The sequence below is a fragment of the Rhopalosiphum padi genome, chromosome 3 (genome assembly GCF_020882245.1).
Source record: "Rhopalosiphum padi isolate XX-2018 chromosome 3, ASM2088224v1, whole genome shotgun sequence".
In the NCBI taxonomy this organism is placed as follows: domain Eukaryota; kingdom Metazoa; phylum Arthropoda; class Insecta; order Hemiptera; family Aphididae; genus Rhopalosiphum; species Rhopalosiphum padi.
In genome coordinates, this window is record NC_083599.1 from 21,865,553 (window position 1) to 21,886,423 (window position 20,871).

The 20,871-nt window shown below is 27.9% G+C and overlaps 2 protein-coding genes across 2 annotated transcripts in view; both read right to left on the bottom strand.

Annotated features, from left to right (window-relative positions):
* LOC132927239 (protein argonaute-2-like) overlaps positions 1-4,804 on the bottom strand; it is a 33,845-nt gene extending 29,041 nt beyond the window's left edge. Inside the window, exon 1 of the mRNA XM_060991736.1 lies at positions 4,694-4,804. The gene's annotated coding sequence lies outside the window, so the exon portion shown is untranslated. The remainder of the gene's footprint in view (positions 1-4,693) is intronic.
* Positions 4,805-5,708: 904 nt separating this feature from the next.
* On the bottom strand, positions 5,709-8,594 carry LOC132927238 (uncharacterized). Its single transcript, XM_060991735.1, is given in 11 exon segments — positions 5,709-5,738; positions 5,740-5,849; positions 5,948-6,075; positions 6,201-6,389; positions 6,478-6,532; positions 6,628-6,786; positions 6,863-7,237; positions 7,299-7,559; positions 7,781-8,003; positions 8,118-8,389; positions 8,465-8,594. Coding segments are annotated over 11 exon segments (1,905 nt in total). The 5' UTR covers positions 8,568-8,594.
* Between the last annotated feature and the right edge of the window lie 12,277 nt (positions 8,595-20,871).

Genomic DNA, 20,871 nt, shown 5'->3' on the forward strand with positions numbered 1-20,871 from the left:
ACGTAGTACTAACTTTAACTAACAAAATTAATTTTACATAAAATGTGCAGTCAACATAAAATAGTTTTTTCACTCTCCTGAAAAATGTTTAAAATGGAGATACGTGTTGTTTACGTGTAGGTAACGTTATTCTTCTTTTAAGAAATCGTATCCAACTTGTTTATGAGTTCTTTAGCTAATAAAACACGGTTAAGCAATTTTTTACCGTGGCAGATTGTTAGAAACTAAAGTTGATATAAACGGATTTACTTAGGGATATAATCGACCGAATCGAATGAAAACAAATTGCCACAGTTGTTTGTAAGTTGTTTTTACATTGACAGCGTATGAGTCCAGATAATTACAATTTTATAATAAAGAAAATAAAGTTAAAGCTACATTATCTAGATAAAGATGAAAAAAAAAATATTTTATCCCTATAAATTGTCAAATAAATTTTTTTATATTTATTTAGAACACTCATTTTTATAAAATACAAAACATAATGACATATAATGTATTAAAATAATCAAAAGATCTTCAGCTAATTTTATGTTATTCTGGAATTCTGGACTGTTTTAGTGCTGACTAGTGGATTTTATTTATGCATATTATAGATTACAATATTATAGATGTTATATCATAATAAATATATATATATATATATAAATATAGTATATGTAAATTAATTGGAAAATCAATGGTGGTAATTCGAAAAATAATGTAGATATTGGAGTGCAATTTTTCAATAAAATATATGAGTTGTATAACTAATAAGTAAAAGCCCACTCTTTTTAATGATCTAAAATTAAAAACCAATTACATTTTTTTTATTTATTCAAAAATAGCCATTTTATAGTTATTTATTTGTAATATGGAGAAAAAAACAATTTTGAAATCGGTTTAATTTTAAATAATAATTAATCTAGCCACGGGGTGTGTATAGGTATATACAACAATTGCACTGCACGGTTGACGCGCACGTCAACGCGACGGTCGCTGATGGTGAATTTCGATTTTTGGCGGCACAGGTGGGTTAGTATCCGCGCGACAGTAGGTATAGATTTTATTTTTATTTTTAATTTTTAATTTAGTACTATTGAATTAGAACCTGAACATATTATAAAGCTTAAAGCACTTAATTTCGATGAATTTTGGGTAAATCTTAAAAAAATAGAAGTTGAAAATGAATACCTATTTCGTGTTGTATCTAATTTCGTTCTTACAGTTTTATCTTTACCACAATCAAAGTTTCTTGTGAACGTATGTTTTCCAAAATTAATTTAATTAAAACAAAACATCGTAACCGTATGCAAACACCTACACGGTCTTCTTATGGCTAGTCAATGTATGCAAAAAACTACTTGTTGTAAATTTGAACCTTCTCAAAATATGTATAATTTAATTTCAACTAGCAATTTTCATTTTAATAGAAACGACAACGATAATGATAATGCTGAAGTTGAAAAAAAATGAATTAATTCTTAAGTAATGTATTGATATTGTTTATTTTAGTTGATTCTTCTGTAGCCTTTTGTGAACATTACAATTCATATCTACTATGTTCAATTGAAAAAACTTTTTCATTGTTTATATAGATTGTAGGGTTATTAAAACAAAACCTACAAGATAGCATGAACATGTTTTAGATTTTGAAACACTACAATGTTATAATATGAAGGACTATATTTTTTTTACAGTTTCATATTTAAATTTGTTCACACTATTATTTTAAATTGTTGTCAATTTCTAAGATTTAAAAGTTAATAGTGATGTTTTGGTTTTATTTTTACAATTTGTTATTTACCCAACAGTTACAAAAATAAAAATATGCTTTTCGTGTTGCATTAGTTTTTTTATATATATATATATATATATAACTAGGTAGTTGTGTTTTGTGTTAGTAATACTTAGTATATGGTTATGTTACCGGAAATGTTGACAATTTAGGAAATTACGACAATTCCTAGTAAATGTTAAAATAGTGCAAGGAAAACCAAAACATAGTCAGAGTCAGGGGTCTATAGAACGTGCGAACCGGGACGTGGAAGATATGTTGGCGACATGGATGGCGGAAACAAAATCAACGGATTGGCCATCTGGATTAAAATTTATCCAATTTCGAAAAAATCGTACTTTTCATTCTGGTATAATAAATAAAAAATTTTAAAAATAATTTTAATTGATTCTTTTTAGGTATCGGTCGATTACCTTATGAAGCGATGTTTGGTTGTCCCGTTTAGGTGTTGCATCAATTGGTTTACCGGTAGACGAAATTAGCTCTTTGAAATCTGAAGAAGATATTGAATGCATTTTGAAGTCAAACAAAGACGAGGGAGCCGAAGAAAATGTACCATGTACTAGTAACTTAGAACAAGTGACTAGTGACTTAGAACTTGGTAAAAAAAAAATGTAATATAGTTTAATATGTTTAAGTTAATAATGTATTTATTTAGTTGATCAATGAAAACAAAATATACTTGATGCACGTCAATCATCTGCACACAATTTAGAAAAACAGGCACTTAAAATGGTTAAAACATCCAATAGAAAATATGTTAAACTTGGTGTTGGAACTACAGTACGTCTGAGTATTCCAGATGTAGAAAGTGCTCGTGGATCATCAAGAAATGTATTAGCGGTTGTAACAGAAGTTAAGGACGATTTATACAAGCTATGTAAGAAGTACACTATAGTATTTTTATTAACGTCTTATTTATCTTCGTATTCAAACTCATGCGTTATAAAAATTAATTTTTTTTTTTTAAATTGTAGGCACTGATAGTGGATTTCTAAAACATATGTACACAAGATCAGAAATAAATCCTTGCAAAGCAAATTTATTGGATCTAAGTACTGTTTTTTGGCTTTGTAAAAATATATTTGATTTTTGATTTTTAATTTAATTATATAATAATAAATTAGGATTTGCATTATTTTTGTTCAAATTTCTTTATATTTGTATGCATATTTCGTTGTTTTTTAGTGCATAAACATATTAACCCTAATTATTATAGATACCCATACCTACCTATAATTTATAGTATGATTTACTATTCTGTAAATATTTTATGAAGTATCTAATAACGCAATCAATCACATTATCCGAAGATATTAAAAATATCACGAGTGGCATTTTAAAACCTATTTTTATAGCATTCTTAAAAATTGTATAACTTTATTATTTAATAATAACCATCCCTCTTGCATGAACTCACAGACAGACCGTCTATGAGTAATGGGTTACTTAAACGTTGCACACTTGTGGATCGCTAAAACACCAAACAGCAACGTCACACAATAGCGTATTCTCTCAGCCCTTGATAGTTGTACGTTGTATATGTTTCGTTGTGGATAACTATCACTAAGTACTGGTCTCTTAATTTAATATCACATTTTTAACGTGTCATAAAAATACGAGTATAGAAATTGTTAGGACAACACAATGAGTGAAAACCAAATGAATAACTGTGTTTCAGAACAAGTAAATAACAAAGAAGAAGAATCTCAAATATTCACTGAAATGGCTGGCACTGTAATTCAACTTCCAATATTAATTTTTAATAATATATTAGAACACAAAATCACTAATACCTTGAACAATGAGATGGATGAGGATATTGAACCAAAAATTTTTTTTAAATATGCAGAACACGAGTATAGTAATATGACATATGAAGAATTTAAGAGTCATGACAAAGGTTTAAAATATGTAATAAAACACTTGAAAAAAAAATTAAAAGAAGATATATTAATTGTACAATCACAGGGATGCATGGATACCTCAAAAAGTCAAATTGTTAACACTTCATTGAGCAACAAATTAAACAAGTAAGACATACCTACCTATTTTAAAATAATTTGTTGGTTTTTAGCTATTTTTAATATTTATATTATAGTTAAGAATTTAAAAATAAATAATTATTAATTATTATTATTAGTTAATTAAATTGGTCATTCATAAACAAATTATTTAAAAACCATAAATAATAATATATTATGTTTACTAAATAGTAATTTACTTTAATTATTGTTTAGGGCTATAGCACATGAGGATTCTAATAAGGAACATGAAATATTTACATTATTAAAGAGTGAAGATGAACCTGGTGTCATAAATTATACATCAAAAATACAAAATAAACATAAAAATATTATTGATCTAAGTAATGATACCTACCCAAAAATATGAACCAAATTTGAAATCAAAAACAAATGTTTCTATATCTAATGTCAATACAATTGGTAATGATAAAGTACTACCAATTAATACTGAAGCCAGTACAACTTTAAATAATGTAAATTGTTTATCCACAACAATTAAACGTAAACATAAATCTGAGCCAAAATCGAAGTCAATGTTAAGTAATAATAGAGTTCCGTCTGTAATTATTGATTTGTTCAGTTTTTTTATGCTGTTTGTTTTAAACAAAACCATCTTTGATTAATTTAGATGTTTTAAACACGTGTTTAAATATACCTAGGTATTTAACAAAATATTTGAAACATCACAACACTAATTAAAACTAATTACTAAATTATACTTCTAAATAATTGATGTAGAAGATTAAGGCTGATCTTTTGAAAATACATTAATTTGTATCTCTGGGTTATTAATTTTATTTTGATTTATATGAGCATTTATAAGTTACAAAATAAACCAAAATTTGAATTTACGAAAACAAAATATAAATTGATCAAAGTAGGTACTTACATCATCACAACCGCAAAGTTTTCTATTATTGTTAGAACAATTTTGTTTTTTAAAATAACTGTTTCCCTTACGCTGTTGTTCTTGTTTCTTTGAGGATAAATAAACAGTAAATATTAAGAGGACGTGGCACCCAAAGCGAAACGTATACAACGTCCAAGAGAATGCGCTGTTAGGTGTTTTCGCGATCCGCAAGCACGCGGCGTTAAGCCACGCCCACTATTCGCAGTCGACGGCTGCTCGTTCGGGAGCGTCGCTTATTATTATATGAACGTTCTTCTGAATACTTATATGTCGCAATGTACTATTTTCTTGATAACCGCGCGCCGCGTACCCACCTTCTATTTTTTAAATTAAGTTACTGCTAGCATTTGTATATACACTAAAATATAGATCGTAAAAACTGTAATACAATATAGCTTGATTCGTATTTATACCTTTATTACTTCTAATTCAAATAAAATAAAATAAAATAATAATAATCAATATAGTTAACATAGTAAATAAAAATAACACAATTGAATTAATATTAAATTTTTGTGTTTCGTCTTTCACGTTAATCTGTTATTAAATAGCTGTTTTGCGATTTTCATTTGCTGTAAAATTATTTTTGACTCTCTTATGTCTGATTTCATAAATCTATATTTATAAACAGGATCCACGATTTCTGGCAGCAAACAGTTTAGATAAAACCTATAAGTATAAAATTGAATATTGATATACTTACTATATTTTATTAAAAACTAAATATTGGATTTAACAAAAGTTAAATCAATATTAATTCTAACAATGTTTACGTTTTTAATTTATCGACCATATGTGTGCTCCAAAAATCATCATCATATTTTATTATCTGGACTGACATCCAATTAGTCGTGTATATAATAAAAAAGCATTGTTCCTTTTGAGAAATATGCAATTGTCCTTGAATTTGGTAGTAGTAAATATGATTTTTACTTAATACCAATTTGTTTTCTTTGATGGAACAATATTTCAGCTGTGTTAAATAAATTAGGTTTTAAAAAAATAAATAAGGAAAGGTATTTTTTTAGTAGAAAACAAACTTTGCCAGTGGATACAGCCTCCATCTCATTTTCCGTGTCTTTTGCAGCATAAGGACATTTAATTTCAACGATAGCAGTATCACCAATAATTCCATCTAAAATAATTTTGAAAAAAAAAATATCGTAATATTAATTAATTAATTATTTTATTATATACTAGAGAAAATAGTAAGAAAATCAAATCTTGTTAAACCTGGACTAGCAGCTAAATATGGAATTTGCGTATCAATCAAAAGACCACATTTTTTTATTTTGTAACCGAACTTTTCTTCAAATTTTGTTTTTGCCTCGTCTTCCATATCCCTACCATACTGGACAGACCTATAAAATAAAAAAATATAGAATCTATTAAATAAAAAAAGAAATAGAAATAAAAATATTCTTAATATTAACAATGCACATTTTAATTATAGTGCGGTATTTTAAGTGTATAACATTAAACTAACTTGTTATTGAATGTTAGATATAAGATTGAATGCACTATATTTTTGCAACTAGTATTACGACGCATTTTGCATACACGACCAAAGTTACTAGCGGTGAGTCGAATCATCCTTTCTGCCCTCCAGTTTTCACTTTCGGCTTGATGTCTTGTAGTTTCTTCTACTGTGGTGCGGTTGACGTCATATAAAGTCCTTTAGAAACGAAATTATTGAATAAAACGAATAATAGCTAGGTATTGGGTATTCAGTATTTATATCGTTGTTTGCCTATAGTACCTACTTCAGAAACTGTTCCATATCTTTTACAAATGATGGATCATCGACTTCTCTTATACCTATAATAACGTAAACAATACGACAGTTATTAATTAGATATAATTAAGTTTATTTATTACAATTTACAATAATATATGAGCTTATCATTACATACCGTCTAATATGTCTGCGTTACCATAATGTTCGTCTGGTTTGGAACTAGCTTTTGGTCGTCGTTTTACTTTATATTTAAGTTTGGTCGAAAGTCGTCTTCGTTTTTGGCAAGCAGAACGTTTTTTTATTACTTGACTCAAAAATGATTTAGCCGTTTTTCCTAACAAAAAAAATAATTAATAGGTTATTTTACATTTGTATATAATAATAATTTTCAAAAAAAAATGTTATCTTACCAGGACTTGTTTGAGTGATATGTTTTTTTACAGCTCTTAAATACTCGCTAGAATTAAAACTAACCACGGCTGCTAATATCCTTGTATTATAAGAACTCCTTTGATTATAATTTATTCTTTTGCCACCAAGAAATTTATTAATAACACTATTAAATTGTTCGCAAATGTTATTGTCTACGTCCAATATAAGACTCTTTGCATTATTAGCCAAACGAGAAACAATTATATTAATTTCTTTGACTATACCATCATTTTCATTTGTCTTGCAGTTATCAACTAAGTTATCTGCAGATTTTTCGCAAAAATAAGGAGCACATTTTTTATGGCAATCAAAAAGTCGATGGTTTGGTGCGTTGGTTATGTCGTATTTAAGATCTAAAAAGCCCCAAATAAATAAAATGTAATAAACAATAACATAAATTAGGTAGGTACTTACTTAAAATTTTCTGTTGTGATGGTTTTTCCTCAGATTTTCTATACTGTATAGCTTTGGTTATATCAGTTCTAAGCCTAACAAGGTTATCAGCAATTTTTTTTCTTATTGCAATAGGAAATTCTGTCCGTTTAGTGAGTGCAGACATTTTTTGGGAATAGTTCCTAAGCATATGATTTCTGCATTCAATTTTTTCGACTCTTAGGCTCGGACCATACGGTAGTATTTCATTTAGCCTTTTTGTGACACTACTGTCACCGTCACCTAAAACATTTTTTTAGATTCTGAACGGAGTGAAAAATACAAGAATGTTTATAAGTTGTACTTATTGCCATTAAAAAAATCGTCGGTCACATTTTTTTTATTTCTTCAATTTTTTACAAAATATGATAAAATCGCGTAAATTTAAAGTTATTTTGTTGTTAAAAATTCATAAAATTTGATTATAAATTTTTATTTATGTAATAAACGTAATTGTATCTTACCAATTAATTTTGAATATTTAACGCCATGCATTTCGAAACTCTTGGTAAAACCTTCGGCTACTCCGTCCGCTTCAATACTTGTAGCACCGTGTTTCCAATTCAGGAAGCATGTGTGTATAGGTTTTTCAATATTTTTATTAGAAGAACGTTCACAAATTACGCAATATCGGTTTCTGATTCCGACAAAAAGTATTTTTTTTGTTTTGTATCCAATAATACTTGCCTAAAGTCACGTAAAAATTAGTTAAGATTAGTTATAGATTTGTCTATTAATTTAATTAATAGTTATTTGAATTTTATTTTATTATGTAATTTTTAAATTGTTTAAAACACTTACCACTCCGGAAAAAGCGTCGTATTTTGTTTTATAGCTCCGCTTGGACCACTGAGCGTCCGCAACAACTGTAATGAGTGGTATACCATTATTATCAACAGAACCCGATTCTATAGCATATTTTCTTTCTTCATCTCCTGCCGCTTTCATTTCTGACCAAGCTGTGCCTTTAATATCATCTTGGAGAACTGACTGAAATGAATGGTACATTTTTGCAGACATGTATGGTATTTCTAAACCAGCAGAAAATTCGGCTAGTTGGGTATAGCCAATTCCTACTCGTACAATAAATTACTATTTAATTAAAACAAAATCGCAAAGCATTACATTTAAATCAATATTTTAATTACCAATTGCAATAGTGCTATTTACAATAGCTTTATTTATTGACCATTGATTTTGAAGATTTTCATTAAATTTTGAAGAATATATTTTTTTTTGAATATTGCACATTTTACATTTGAACAAAAATTGTGAATAGTAACCTTTCCTAAATTCTGATATATATTCCATGTTCATAAAATTACATCCATACATTCCTTCGTGAGTACAATCAAGAACTTGACTAAAAACATATCCGATGTCTACAATCCTACACCCATTTATTTCACCTGCTCTTTCACTAGATAAATATATAGGTAATTAATTTAAATTTTAATTCATAAAACATTACGGATGGTAACAAAATTCTTACATGAGGCTTTTTTCTACCTCTGAGACTGAACTGACAGTCAGTGCGTGAGAGTCAATAAATTCGTCATGGATTTTAGCACACCTATACATAATGAAAATATTGTCTAGACTCTACACTACAATTTATTTAAAATACATAAAAAACTACTATATGATTTAATATAAATTTTACTCGAAAGATGAATTTATTTCAGTAGCCGTAAGTTTAACAGTTAATTCAGGTTCATCAAATTGGTTTTGTACTTGCAATTTCAGTTTTGGTGTACTTGTCTCTGCTGTAAATTCTACACAACTCGCTATTTGTGGTGAACTAATGCAAAAATCACTGTAGCAACACCACCATAATATTAATACAAATTTAAATAAACTGCTAGTTGTCTCTTTACAAATAATAAAAATATGTTTAAAATATTTAACTTACGGATTATTATGAGTATTATCGCAAGAAGTTGTAAGTTCGTAATTTTCCACATTCGATATATCCAAATCATTGGCATTTATATAAGTTCTATTTGATGGTGTACTACTTATCAATAGTGGTATATCACCCTTTGTACTATAAAACAGTTAATTAATTAATAGATATATTATTTTTAACTAAAATATTAAGTATATAGTATTATAGTATTGTACATAATAAGTACATAAAGTGTTTAGTATATTATTACCAATCGGAAGTAGGGATTGATGTCGAAGTACCTGGAAGACAGTTATCGGCGCCTAAAGTGGGCGAGTCAATATTTTTGTTTCTAACAGAAAAAAACAATATATGACATAATATTATGTTGTAATTTAAAAAATAGTTATGATTACTTAATTAGTTCAATAGTTGATTGATTATCCATTATTTCTTCATTACTTAAGTTTTTGAATATTTTTAAACGATCTTTCATTATACTTTTCATAGATCTCTTTTTAGAAACAAACGATTTTGGTTTTTTGATTTCAGTTTCAATTTTCGGTGAGTTAGTAATATTCAAGTGTGAAGATTCCACATAGTTGATTAAAATTGCATTATATCGATTTTTTTCAACTAATTTAAAGACACTTTTGTGTACATTTTCCGATGCAAAGTATTCGACATGCACAATAGGGTTTTTATCGTTTGGTAATACATTTGTGCCTGTTACTTGCCATTCGATCCCATCTGAGGTAAATTCTGTTTGATTACAATTTATACAAATATACCACTTACCTGGCTGTGGCTCAAGTTTTGAACATTGGACAACGTTTGATACATTAGTTGGGTTCCTAAGCATTTTTTTAGCTTCCAATAAATTAACTTTAAAACAATTAGTTAAAAAATACACTTTTACATCCTTCGTATTGCATTGTTGATTTTTTGACTTAAACATTTTTCAATTTTTGTATATCAATTTTTAAGAAATAAAAATAACAGACCAAAGTAGATCACAGTTAGTGTAGTCGAGTCACACGATCACGTCTTACTAATTGTTATATGTTACAGCTATTTACAACATATTATATTAAAATTAAAGGAATCTGCTGAATAAACCCTTTTTGAACGGACGACCAGCTATATATAGCTGTATAGTCAATATATTGCTGTATAGGCATATATATATATGTATATGCGTATGCGTATAGTTATATAAGTTTTTTTTATCTTGTCCAAAAGACTAGTGTATATAATGTTGGAATGTGTTGACTCGGGCAAAATGAGTGTGAGAACACTTAGATTCCCACGATGGTCTACGTGACCAAAAAGGGCTAGATCAGCACATCCTAAGAGCCTCGGAGAGACCGTGACGACGGGCCCTGTTGGTGGTCAGTAGTCGAGTCTGGTCTAGAGTGTGAGCAACAGCCGTGTTGTTCAGCAAAGCATCTTTTTAATAGTCTTAGCAGAACCTCTTATAGTTTTTAATCAGTGCCTCTCAGAATATCTTATAATTATTAGTGTGCAAATATACAATTAATTAGTAATTAATAATTAGTCAATATATTATAATTTTTTAATACGTCTGTTATTTATACGATTAATAATAATTATGTAATTGTATATTTGTATAATAATATTTAAATGATTATAATTTAATATTTAATTTGTAATAATTATATGATTTTAGGTACCTATAGTCTATAGGTACTAATATATCATATATTTATTTTTATATACATATATTATAATGTAAAAAATAAAGTGTTAAAACATTTAAATTTTGTTTTTTTCCTTACATAATTATTTCGATATTATAAAGATTATTTTAATTATTGTTTTGTCATGTTTTTATCATTTTAAAATGATAGGAATCAAAAGTGACAATAACTATTATAATATCTATAATATACAGGTATATTTATCTATATCTATATCTACCAACTAATATTACGTTATGATTTTAAGTTTATCTGGTTCTTTTGTGTTTAATTATGTTTGCTTATTGTATATGTAACAAAATATGTTTGTACATATTGTGCATGAGAGTCAAATATTTTATAATATTTCAGATTTTAATTGAATCGTATGTATTTAAAATTATTTTTTTTTAACAAATTTACCTATATATTTCCTATACTTATACCTATTAAGACTTACGAGAACAATAATTAAATTATAGGAAAATATAAAACAATATTCATCATTGATATTCCTGTTTTTCCTTTTACATTTTTTCAATTATTAATAATAGGTGAAATTTTTACTGATTTAATTTTTTTATTAAAAATAAAAAAAAATTTATCAACAATAAATTATTATACAAAAAATATTCTACTTCAATTGAAAAAAAAATATTTTAATCATATGTTGAAAAACTTCAACATTACGATAGATGATTTTATACAGTAGCAGTAGCGCAAATAATATGAATAACGAATATAAATACGAACAATAATATTCATACCAATCATACATTCATACTCAGTATTATTATTTCACGTATCGATAATTATTTGAGTATTTATAAACCATGCGCGGTCACGATAAGAAAACTCGTTTTGGTCTATGGTACGGTACTGTACGCGGGGTGGAGGAATGAAGACCGAGTATCGAAGGCTGCCGCTGACGATGAGCGCAGCACATGTCCGAGCGTAATTATACTTTTTTTTACCGTAAAACATGGTTTCGTACTTCCAATAATACGGCTTACTGAAGGGTTATAAAGCAAAAACACCTATAATAAAAAATGTAGAGGAGAATTTTATCTAGAATCGTATAGAGCCCAATTTTTGATATCTTTTTTCAATCGTCCAATATTTCACAATGAATTTTATGGTTTTTTTTACTATTTATTGTTTTAATTATTTGAATAATTAATAAAAATATCGAAAATCAGGCTCTATACGATTCTAGATAAAATTCTCCTCTACAAATTTCATAATAGGTGTTTTTCTCGTAAAACCCTTCAGTAAGCCGTATTATTGGAAGTACGAAAACATGTTTTTACGGCATATTTTTCTGGAGTGCCACGTCCTCTTAATAACAAAACTCATTCACATTTCACACGATTGTAATATTACAATATCAAACTCTATAATATTAATTATTAATTATGAAAGTGGAATCTCGAAAGACAGTATAAGACACTGCCGAGTGCCGAACGCCGACTGCCGATTGTAAACGAATGACGATGGAAAGTCGTTTCGAAAATTCCAATAACGTGTGTCGTGTATAAATCCATTGATAAGTTATTTTTAGGGCGTATAATAATATAATATAATGTTATAGTCTTTACTGTCTAGTGTCTTATATTATAAAATATAATCTAATAAACTGATTAGCGTCGTCGATCCACGATAAAATAATATTGACCGGTCGGTGGTTTATTTTTATACCATTACCACAACACATTATTTACGTATATTTGTACAAATGTGCAGTACTGCAATAGTGATACCTTAATGCACCTGTTTATGTACATAAAGCATAGGGGATTCCGTTTTTTTTTATTATTTCCATTAAATTTAGAAACTAAATCTATTTAACATTAGATATACCGTAAATGTCCACACGATGGTCTTCACTATTTTCGTGGGTTGCGTTACGACTATCCTGATAATATCTATCATATTATTATAATATTTTATAATTATTTATAACTAATTTACGAGAATCTGTTTGTGTATTGACTTTCTATATTAAGACAATTATCTGTGTTCTCTCGTTGGATTTTTACAATATTTTAATTTTTAGGTGAGTTATGACTTTATGAGTATGAAATTATTAAATATTTGAAAACGCTCATAATTTACTTAAAAATTAAAATATCGTAAAAAGCCAACGAGAGAACACAGATAATGTTCTTACCTAAAAGTTTGATAACAGGTCAATTCAATTTAATATTAAAACTAAAAGCACATTATTGAAACTGGTGAACGAAAGTTTACTATGTGGTACGTGTGTAAGACGGAGACGACACATGCGGGCGAGACGTCCTCTTAAGGAAAGTATATAATATTATAAATTTAGGGCTGGGATTTGTATGTAGGTAAATAAATATTTTTACTAAAACATGATAAATTAAGAGGACGCTACACCCGCATGTGTTGTTTCTGTCTTGTACACGCGTAACATAGTTAAAAACTGTTTTAGGCGGGACAACTTTACTCCCTTGATATTTTAATCAAAACAACCAAAATTATAAATCCCATTGGGAAGAACTTTACCTCTGTCGTAGCGTTTTAATTATTTTGATAACATGAATGCAACTAAAGTTATTGGTTTGAGAACTTTAGGTTTTTTTCATTTAATTATTAAAAATTATTGGTTACCACTATCAAAAAAAATTAAAACGTTACAATACAGGTAAAGTTCTTCTCAATGCGATTTAAAATTTTGGTAATTTTGATATAAATATCGAGGGAGTAAAGTTGTCCCGCGCAAAACAGTTTTTAACTATGTTACGAGTGTATAAGACAGAGACAACACATGCGGGTATAGCGTCGTCTCAAGTATTGCAAATCACGTGAAATGAATTTATTTTACAATATTTAATTTATCATGTTTTAGTAAAAATATGTATTTACATACAAATCCCAGCCCTAATTATAATAGGTAGTTAAATATTATAAGAGTATATATTTTAGATTAAATTGGCTCCTGTGACGTGTGATAGAAAATACAATACAATACAGAAAAATACAAATGTAATTATTAAATTATTACTTTAATTATATGGTTTTTGATTGTCATTTATTATTCAGTTAGGTATAGCACTAATGTATGTGTAATATTACATATGCATGCAATCATAAAATATGGTAACACTTATAATTTATAAATTTCAGGAGGGGCTTTACATATAAAAATGAAACAAATTAGTGAGGAACTCTGTCAAACCTTCTGTTCAAATACCTATAAAATATATTAATTAATGTCTTTATGTAATATAATATTATAATATAATAGGTACCTATAATATATTTATATTTTTCATTTTTTTCTCACTCACTTTCCTACAATTAATATATTATTATTTATTATACAATATACATCTACTCATTACTAAAAATAAAAGTATTTTTATTAAAACAAATTAGGTACAATATTTAGTTAGGAACATAATATACATGATAATTGTAAATTTGTAACCATTGATTCAAAATTGTAAATTTATAAAAATAAAAATACTACTATCGACTATTGAATATATTCTAAACAAATTTAAATGTTATCAATTATGTATTAGTATTTAGTAATTAATAATTACTAATTTGTAATACTTTTATTAAACTTATATTATGTTCTGTGGGTGGATCCGATATTTTCTATGAATAAAACACACGAATAATGAATCGTTGTTTAACTTGAGAAAATAATTTCTTCAAACAACGTTTACTGGTTTATATATTATACATAACTCATGACGAAATAACTCTTTTAATGTTATTTCATTATAGGATAACTAATAAAGGATTTAGCATATCAATTAATATACAATTTTTTGTTTGGTGGAGTGTTAATTCCCATCATAATTCGCTTATGTGTACACATGCAGTGCCGGGTAAACGAATATGCTGCCCTTTACAAACCTTATACCGTTCATAAGAAAAATAAATATTTAAATAAAAACAGTGTTAAAATTGTTTAATTTTTAATTTATTAAAATATAATACATCGAATAGAACAAAAGTTATTCTATAATACGTATGTCAAATAATGCTGTTCCACCATTTATATTTAATAAACAATAAATAAAAAAAATGTAATGTAATAAACTGTATAGAATCGTAGTTTGAATAGTATGATAAATTAGGTTATTTACAATTAGTTTAAAAAATCCTTATATAATTATTAATTTCGACCTTATAAATATTTATCTCAAAACAAACTTCTATTGTGTAATATTGTTTATTAAATATAAAATATAGATAAGTAAGTACCTATAACAGTGGCGTTCGGTGATATTTTATATTGGGTAAGCGCTAAAATAAACCCGTGTAATGTAATAAAAGTTTATTGATAATGATAATAATTGGCAAAAGCAAAATATTGAGATTACGTCTTTAAAAATATCGATAAGCAAAGTATATTATTTTGGTTATGTAGTTTAGGAGAAAATTTAAAATGTCAATTACGTGAGACAATGAAAATTCCGCCCGTTCGGCCGACGACAACAGTTTTACTGTCTTTAAATGCTGCTTTTAAATGGTCAACATTTCTACGGGCAACTCTGGTCGGGACAGCTATGTTACGTTGATACATCAAATCAGAAAATCAAAAATGCAATTTATACATGCATGTTACGTTAAATGTTAACACAATGTCAACTAAATTTAATATAAATGCATTTTGTACGGGCAACGAAGTGCAAGGGGACAGCTAGTTACATATTATTTATAAAATACGTAGATATAGGTAGGTTTTTTGTGTTGATGTTGATTTGATGTTAAACGTTTCCTCATTATTTCAACCATCATCGTACCTAATTTGTAACTAAACAAACATGTATTAACTGAGCGTCTGAGCTCCATTATTAAAAAACGAACATTTGGTCAATAAGAAATTAAGAAACACGGTTACTTTTACCGTGGTAGATTGTTAGAAACAAAAGTTGATGTAAACCGATTTACTTAGGAATATAATCGACCGAATCGAATGAAAACAAATAGCCACAGTTGTCAGTTAAGTTGTTTTTACATTGACAGCGTATGAGTCCAGATAATTACAATTTTATAATAAAGAAAATAAAGTTAAAGCTACATTATCTAGATAAAGATGAAAAAATAATAATATTTTATTCCTATAAATTGTCAAATAATTTTTTTATATTTATTTAGAACACTCATTTTTATAAAATACAAAACATAATGACGTATAATGTATTAAAATAATCAAAAGATCTTCAGCTAATTTTATGTTATTCTAGAATTCTGGACTGTTTTAGTGCTGACTAGTGGATATTTATGCATATTATAGATTATAATATTATAGATGTTATATCATAATAAATATATATATAGTATATGTAAATTAATTGGAAAATCAATGGCGGTAATTCGAAAAATAATGTAGATATTGGAGTGCAATTTTTCAATGAAATATATGAGTTGTATAACTAATAACTTTATTTTTCAAATTTTTTATTTAAATAATCATGAATAAGTTTAATAATATTATTGAAAATTATAAATATAGAACTAACTATTTTGGTTCTTTTTCGGAATACGACTCTTATGTAAATAACAAAAATACATCTCTTCTAAATATTATATGTTTTAACATAAGAAGTGTTAATGCACATTTTGACGAATTACTTTTATTTTTAGAAAATGATGTAAATAGTAATAAAATTGACGTAATTGTTTTGACTGAGACGTGGCATAACTCATCATCGTGTAACTATATGATACCTGGTTATAATATAATGTTTTCTAGCACAAAAAGAAACCAAAACGATGGCATAATACTCTTTGTTAAAAACTATCTAAATGCGGATTTTTTTGACTTCGACTTTTTAGAATATAATATTGTAAAACTATCTTTGATTATCAACAAATTGCCCATTATTATACTATGTACATATAGATCACCCTCTTCTGATTGTATGGGTTTCATTAATTCATTAAAATATATCTTCAATAATTTAAATTTAAATTCCTGTGTAATTACCTTAGTTGGTGATATGAACATTAACATAATGGGTTCAGAGACTTTCAATAATCATGATTATTTAGACCTTTTATCGGAAAGTGGTTTCTGTTCTTATATTAATGTTTTTACTAGATTATCAGTTGGACAAAGACATTCGTGTTTGGATTACGCGTTCATTAGAAACAATAATAATTCATTCAGTAATATAAATGCAGGTGTTTTGCTAACTGATATCACTGACCACTGTTCTATTATAGTTTCAATTCCAGCACCTGTTAAAGCTAAACACGTTAATAATATTATCAATATCATAAATTACGATAAACTTAAACTTATTCTATGTAATGAAAAATGGTCTGAAATATATGAATCAAATTCTGTTAATACATGTTTTACATATTTTCAAAACAAAATTACAAAAGCTTTATACGAATCCACAACAACTAGAAATATTAACTCAAAAAATAAAAGATTGGATGTCCAAAGGACTGCTATGCTCAGTACGGCAAAAACAATACATTTCATTGAAGTGCAAAAAAAATCCTAATAATGTCAAACTTGCGTCATATTATAAAAAATACAAAAATACTTTCACCAAAATTCTGAAGCTAGCAAAAATTAGATTTTATGAAAATAAATTTAAAAAATTGTCGTATAACCCAAAGCTAACGTGGAAATTAGTTAATGAACTCACTAGCGATAACTCTAGATATAATGATACAATTAAAAACATAATAGTGAATGATAAAATAATAAATATAGAGGATAACCCAATGGAAGCATCTAATGCGTTTAATAATTATTTTATAGATGTAGGTAAAAATCTGGCTGACAATCTAAACAAAAGATCAAATGTATTTTTTAATTTACGTAATAATATAATTTCAAATTCTTCTTTTGATAAGATTTTTTCAGATAAAGTAGATATATCAGAGGTAAGATCAATAATACAAAACTATAAGGATGATACTGCTGCTGGTTATGATAAAGTTACTGTCAAAATTTTAAAAAGTATTTCTGAATTTATTATCATTCCACTTGTTCACATATTTAATTTGAGTATACAAAATGGTATATTCCCAGATGATCTAAAAATTGCAATTATTAAGCCTTTATTCAAGGGAGGTGACCGTAAAACTCTAAAAAATTATAGACCTATATCTATGCTAACAAACTTTTCGAAAATACTTGAGAAAATCATCAAAACAAGACTAATTTCGTACCTTGAAAAAAACAATTTATTATCAAAAAACCAATACGGTTTTCGACCTGGCCTAAGCACTGAAAATGCATTATATAATGTGACTCAATTTTTATATGATTCTCTAGACAATGGTCAAAAAACGATTGCAGTTTTCATAGATGTAGCAAAAGCCTTTGATACCATTCAACATGATATTCTATTTCGTATTCTACCAAATTTTGGCATAAATAATAAAATTCTACTCTGGTTTAAAAGCTACCTCTCAAATAGACAACAAATGGTGAAATTGAACGACACTAAAAGTAAAGCAAATTTTATAAAATTTGGTGTCCCGCAAGGCAGTGTTTTAGGTCCAATTTTGTTCATACTTTATATTAATGCAGTTTGTGAATTAGATATCGATGGCAAAATTGTGACCTACGCTGATGACACTTGTTTGTTATTCTCGGGTAAATCTTGGGAAGAGGTTTACCTTAAAGCCACTAAAGGTCTAAACTTATCACATAAATGCATAAGTGAACTAGGTTTAAAAATTAATTCGGATAAAACAAGTAACAACGTAATTTGAACGTATATGAAGCTATCAATAAATAAGACTAGTAGTGAAGACTCTCCTTTAATAATTCATAATTGCGAAAATCAATTGATTTGCAATATGCAAGTCTGCAAATCAAATACACTAATAACAAAAATTCGTTATTTAGGTATTATTTTTGATAGTAATTTGAGGTGGAACTACCATATTAACAACTTATTGGGAAAACTACGTTATACCTTACACAAATTTGTTAAACTTAAAGACATATTACCTTTACAAACTCTACGAAATGTCTATTTTGCACTCTATCAATCCATATACCAGTATGGCATTCTAGTTTGGGGAGGTGTCAAAGAAAGTTTTTTAAAACCTCTTCAATCAAATCAAAATAATGTACTAAGAATAATATTACATAAAAAGTCATTAGTTGGCTCAACAAAAATGAATTACATACATTTAGGATTTCTTCCTATAAGATACCTATATAAAAAATTTGCAATTTTATTCATAATAAAAAAAAGTATGAACCCCATAGACAACACAAATTTTTCATATATTAGAGAGCATAGAGCCTACAATATACCTGTAAAATACTCTAAAAAATCCTTTGGACAATCTTTTATTGATTATTTAGGTGCAACGTATTTCAATCAAATGCAATTACTATACAAAAAAAATATTCATGAGAGAGTAATGAATAGAAAAAAATTAGTCTATAAATGGTTATTTTATGAATTAATGACTCCCTAAACAAATAAAACTCATATTTTTTGAATTGAAATGAGGCAAAAGAATTTTAAATTTTAAATTTTTTATGTTTCTCTTTTATTTTATTTTAGTTATTTATAAAAATTATATTAGTATACTTCATTATATTAAATTTTGTTAACAATCTGATTTTGCTGTTACAAAACATAATCTTAATTTCTATTTATATTATTTCAATTTTATTTAATCTTAAATAATTATGATTTGTATGCTAATTTTGTACCATTTATTTTATCTACTATTGTGTATTCTATAAAATGTAATCATATTATCTTATTTTCCATATTATGATGTTACAGTTGTAATATTTTTATTTCTTATTTTCATTATAATAGGTGCTTTTATTTTATTTATTTTATGTTATGTTAACTCTCTACTCCGCCACAAGCTTAGGCTTAAAGGAGTAGATATATTTTCTTTATTGTTATTTATATGAATGTATATGTAATAAAAAAGGAAAAAATAAAAAAAAAAAAAAAAAATAAGTAAAAGCCCACTCTTTTTAATGATCTAAAATTAAAAACCAATTACATTTTTTTTATTTATTCAAAAATAGCTATTTTATAGTTATTTATTTGTAATATGGAGAAAAAACCATTTTGAAATCGGTTTAATTTTAAATAATAATTAATCCAGCCACGGGGTGTGTATAGGTGTATACAACGATTGCACTGCACGGTTGACGGCGGCCGTCAACGCGTCGGGCGCTGACGGTGAATTTTGATTTTTGGCGGCACAAGTGGGGCGCCGCTGCAGTATCCGCGCGACAGTAGGTCACGTCGTGCTGCGGGCAAGCCGATGCAATGGACAAGTGGAACAAACCGTAATAAACCGTATTCATTCAAGCTAAGCGACGCGCATTGAGCGCGCCTGCGCGCCACGATCGCTATTGTTGGTTATTCACTCTGGTGCCGAACCGCTGTTCGTTCCGTGTTTCTCCGGTACACCGTGACCTGCCTCCGCCATTGTTACAGATCGTCGTGCGCGTGTTACGCTAAGGTTCCGCATTGCTTCGTTTAGCCGGTCGTCCGCCAATACCTATTGATACATTTTTAATCGCCAACGTCGATTTTCATAACCGTTTAAAACCGCGCGTCCAACGATCGGATTTGTACGCAAACGATTTCAGTGTCCGTAATTACGCCGGTGTTTGTAGAGATGTCTAGCCGTCCAACTTCGAGTGGGTCGAACGACGGGGACTCTTCAAGCGACTCTAGCAGTACATGCACGTCATGGATCTCGTCGACTTCCTCGTCCTCGTCCTCGTCTTCGTCTTCGTCCGTATCATCGACTTCGCCCACGACTTCGGTCACGTCTACTTTTGAGGACAGCCAAGAGGATACCGAAAGTGACGATGAGAGCGAAGACATTAAAAGGTGTCCTGACGCCATCCCTATCAATAAAAACTCCGAAATAGGCTCCTCCGATATCGATAAGAATACCAAAATTCCTCCCACCTCTCTCAGCCAAAAGCCTCGCATCTTCCTTAATCACACAAATG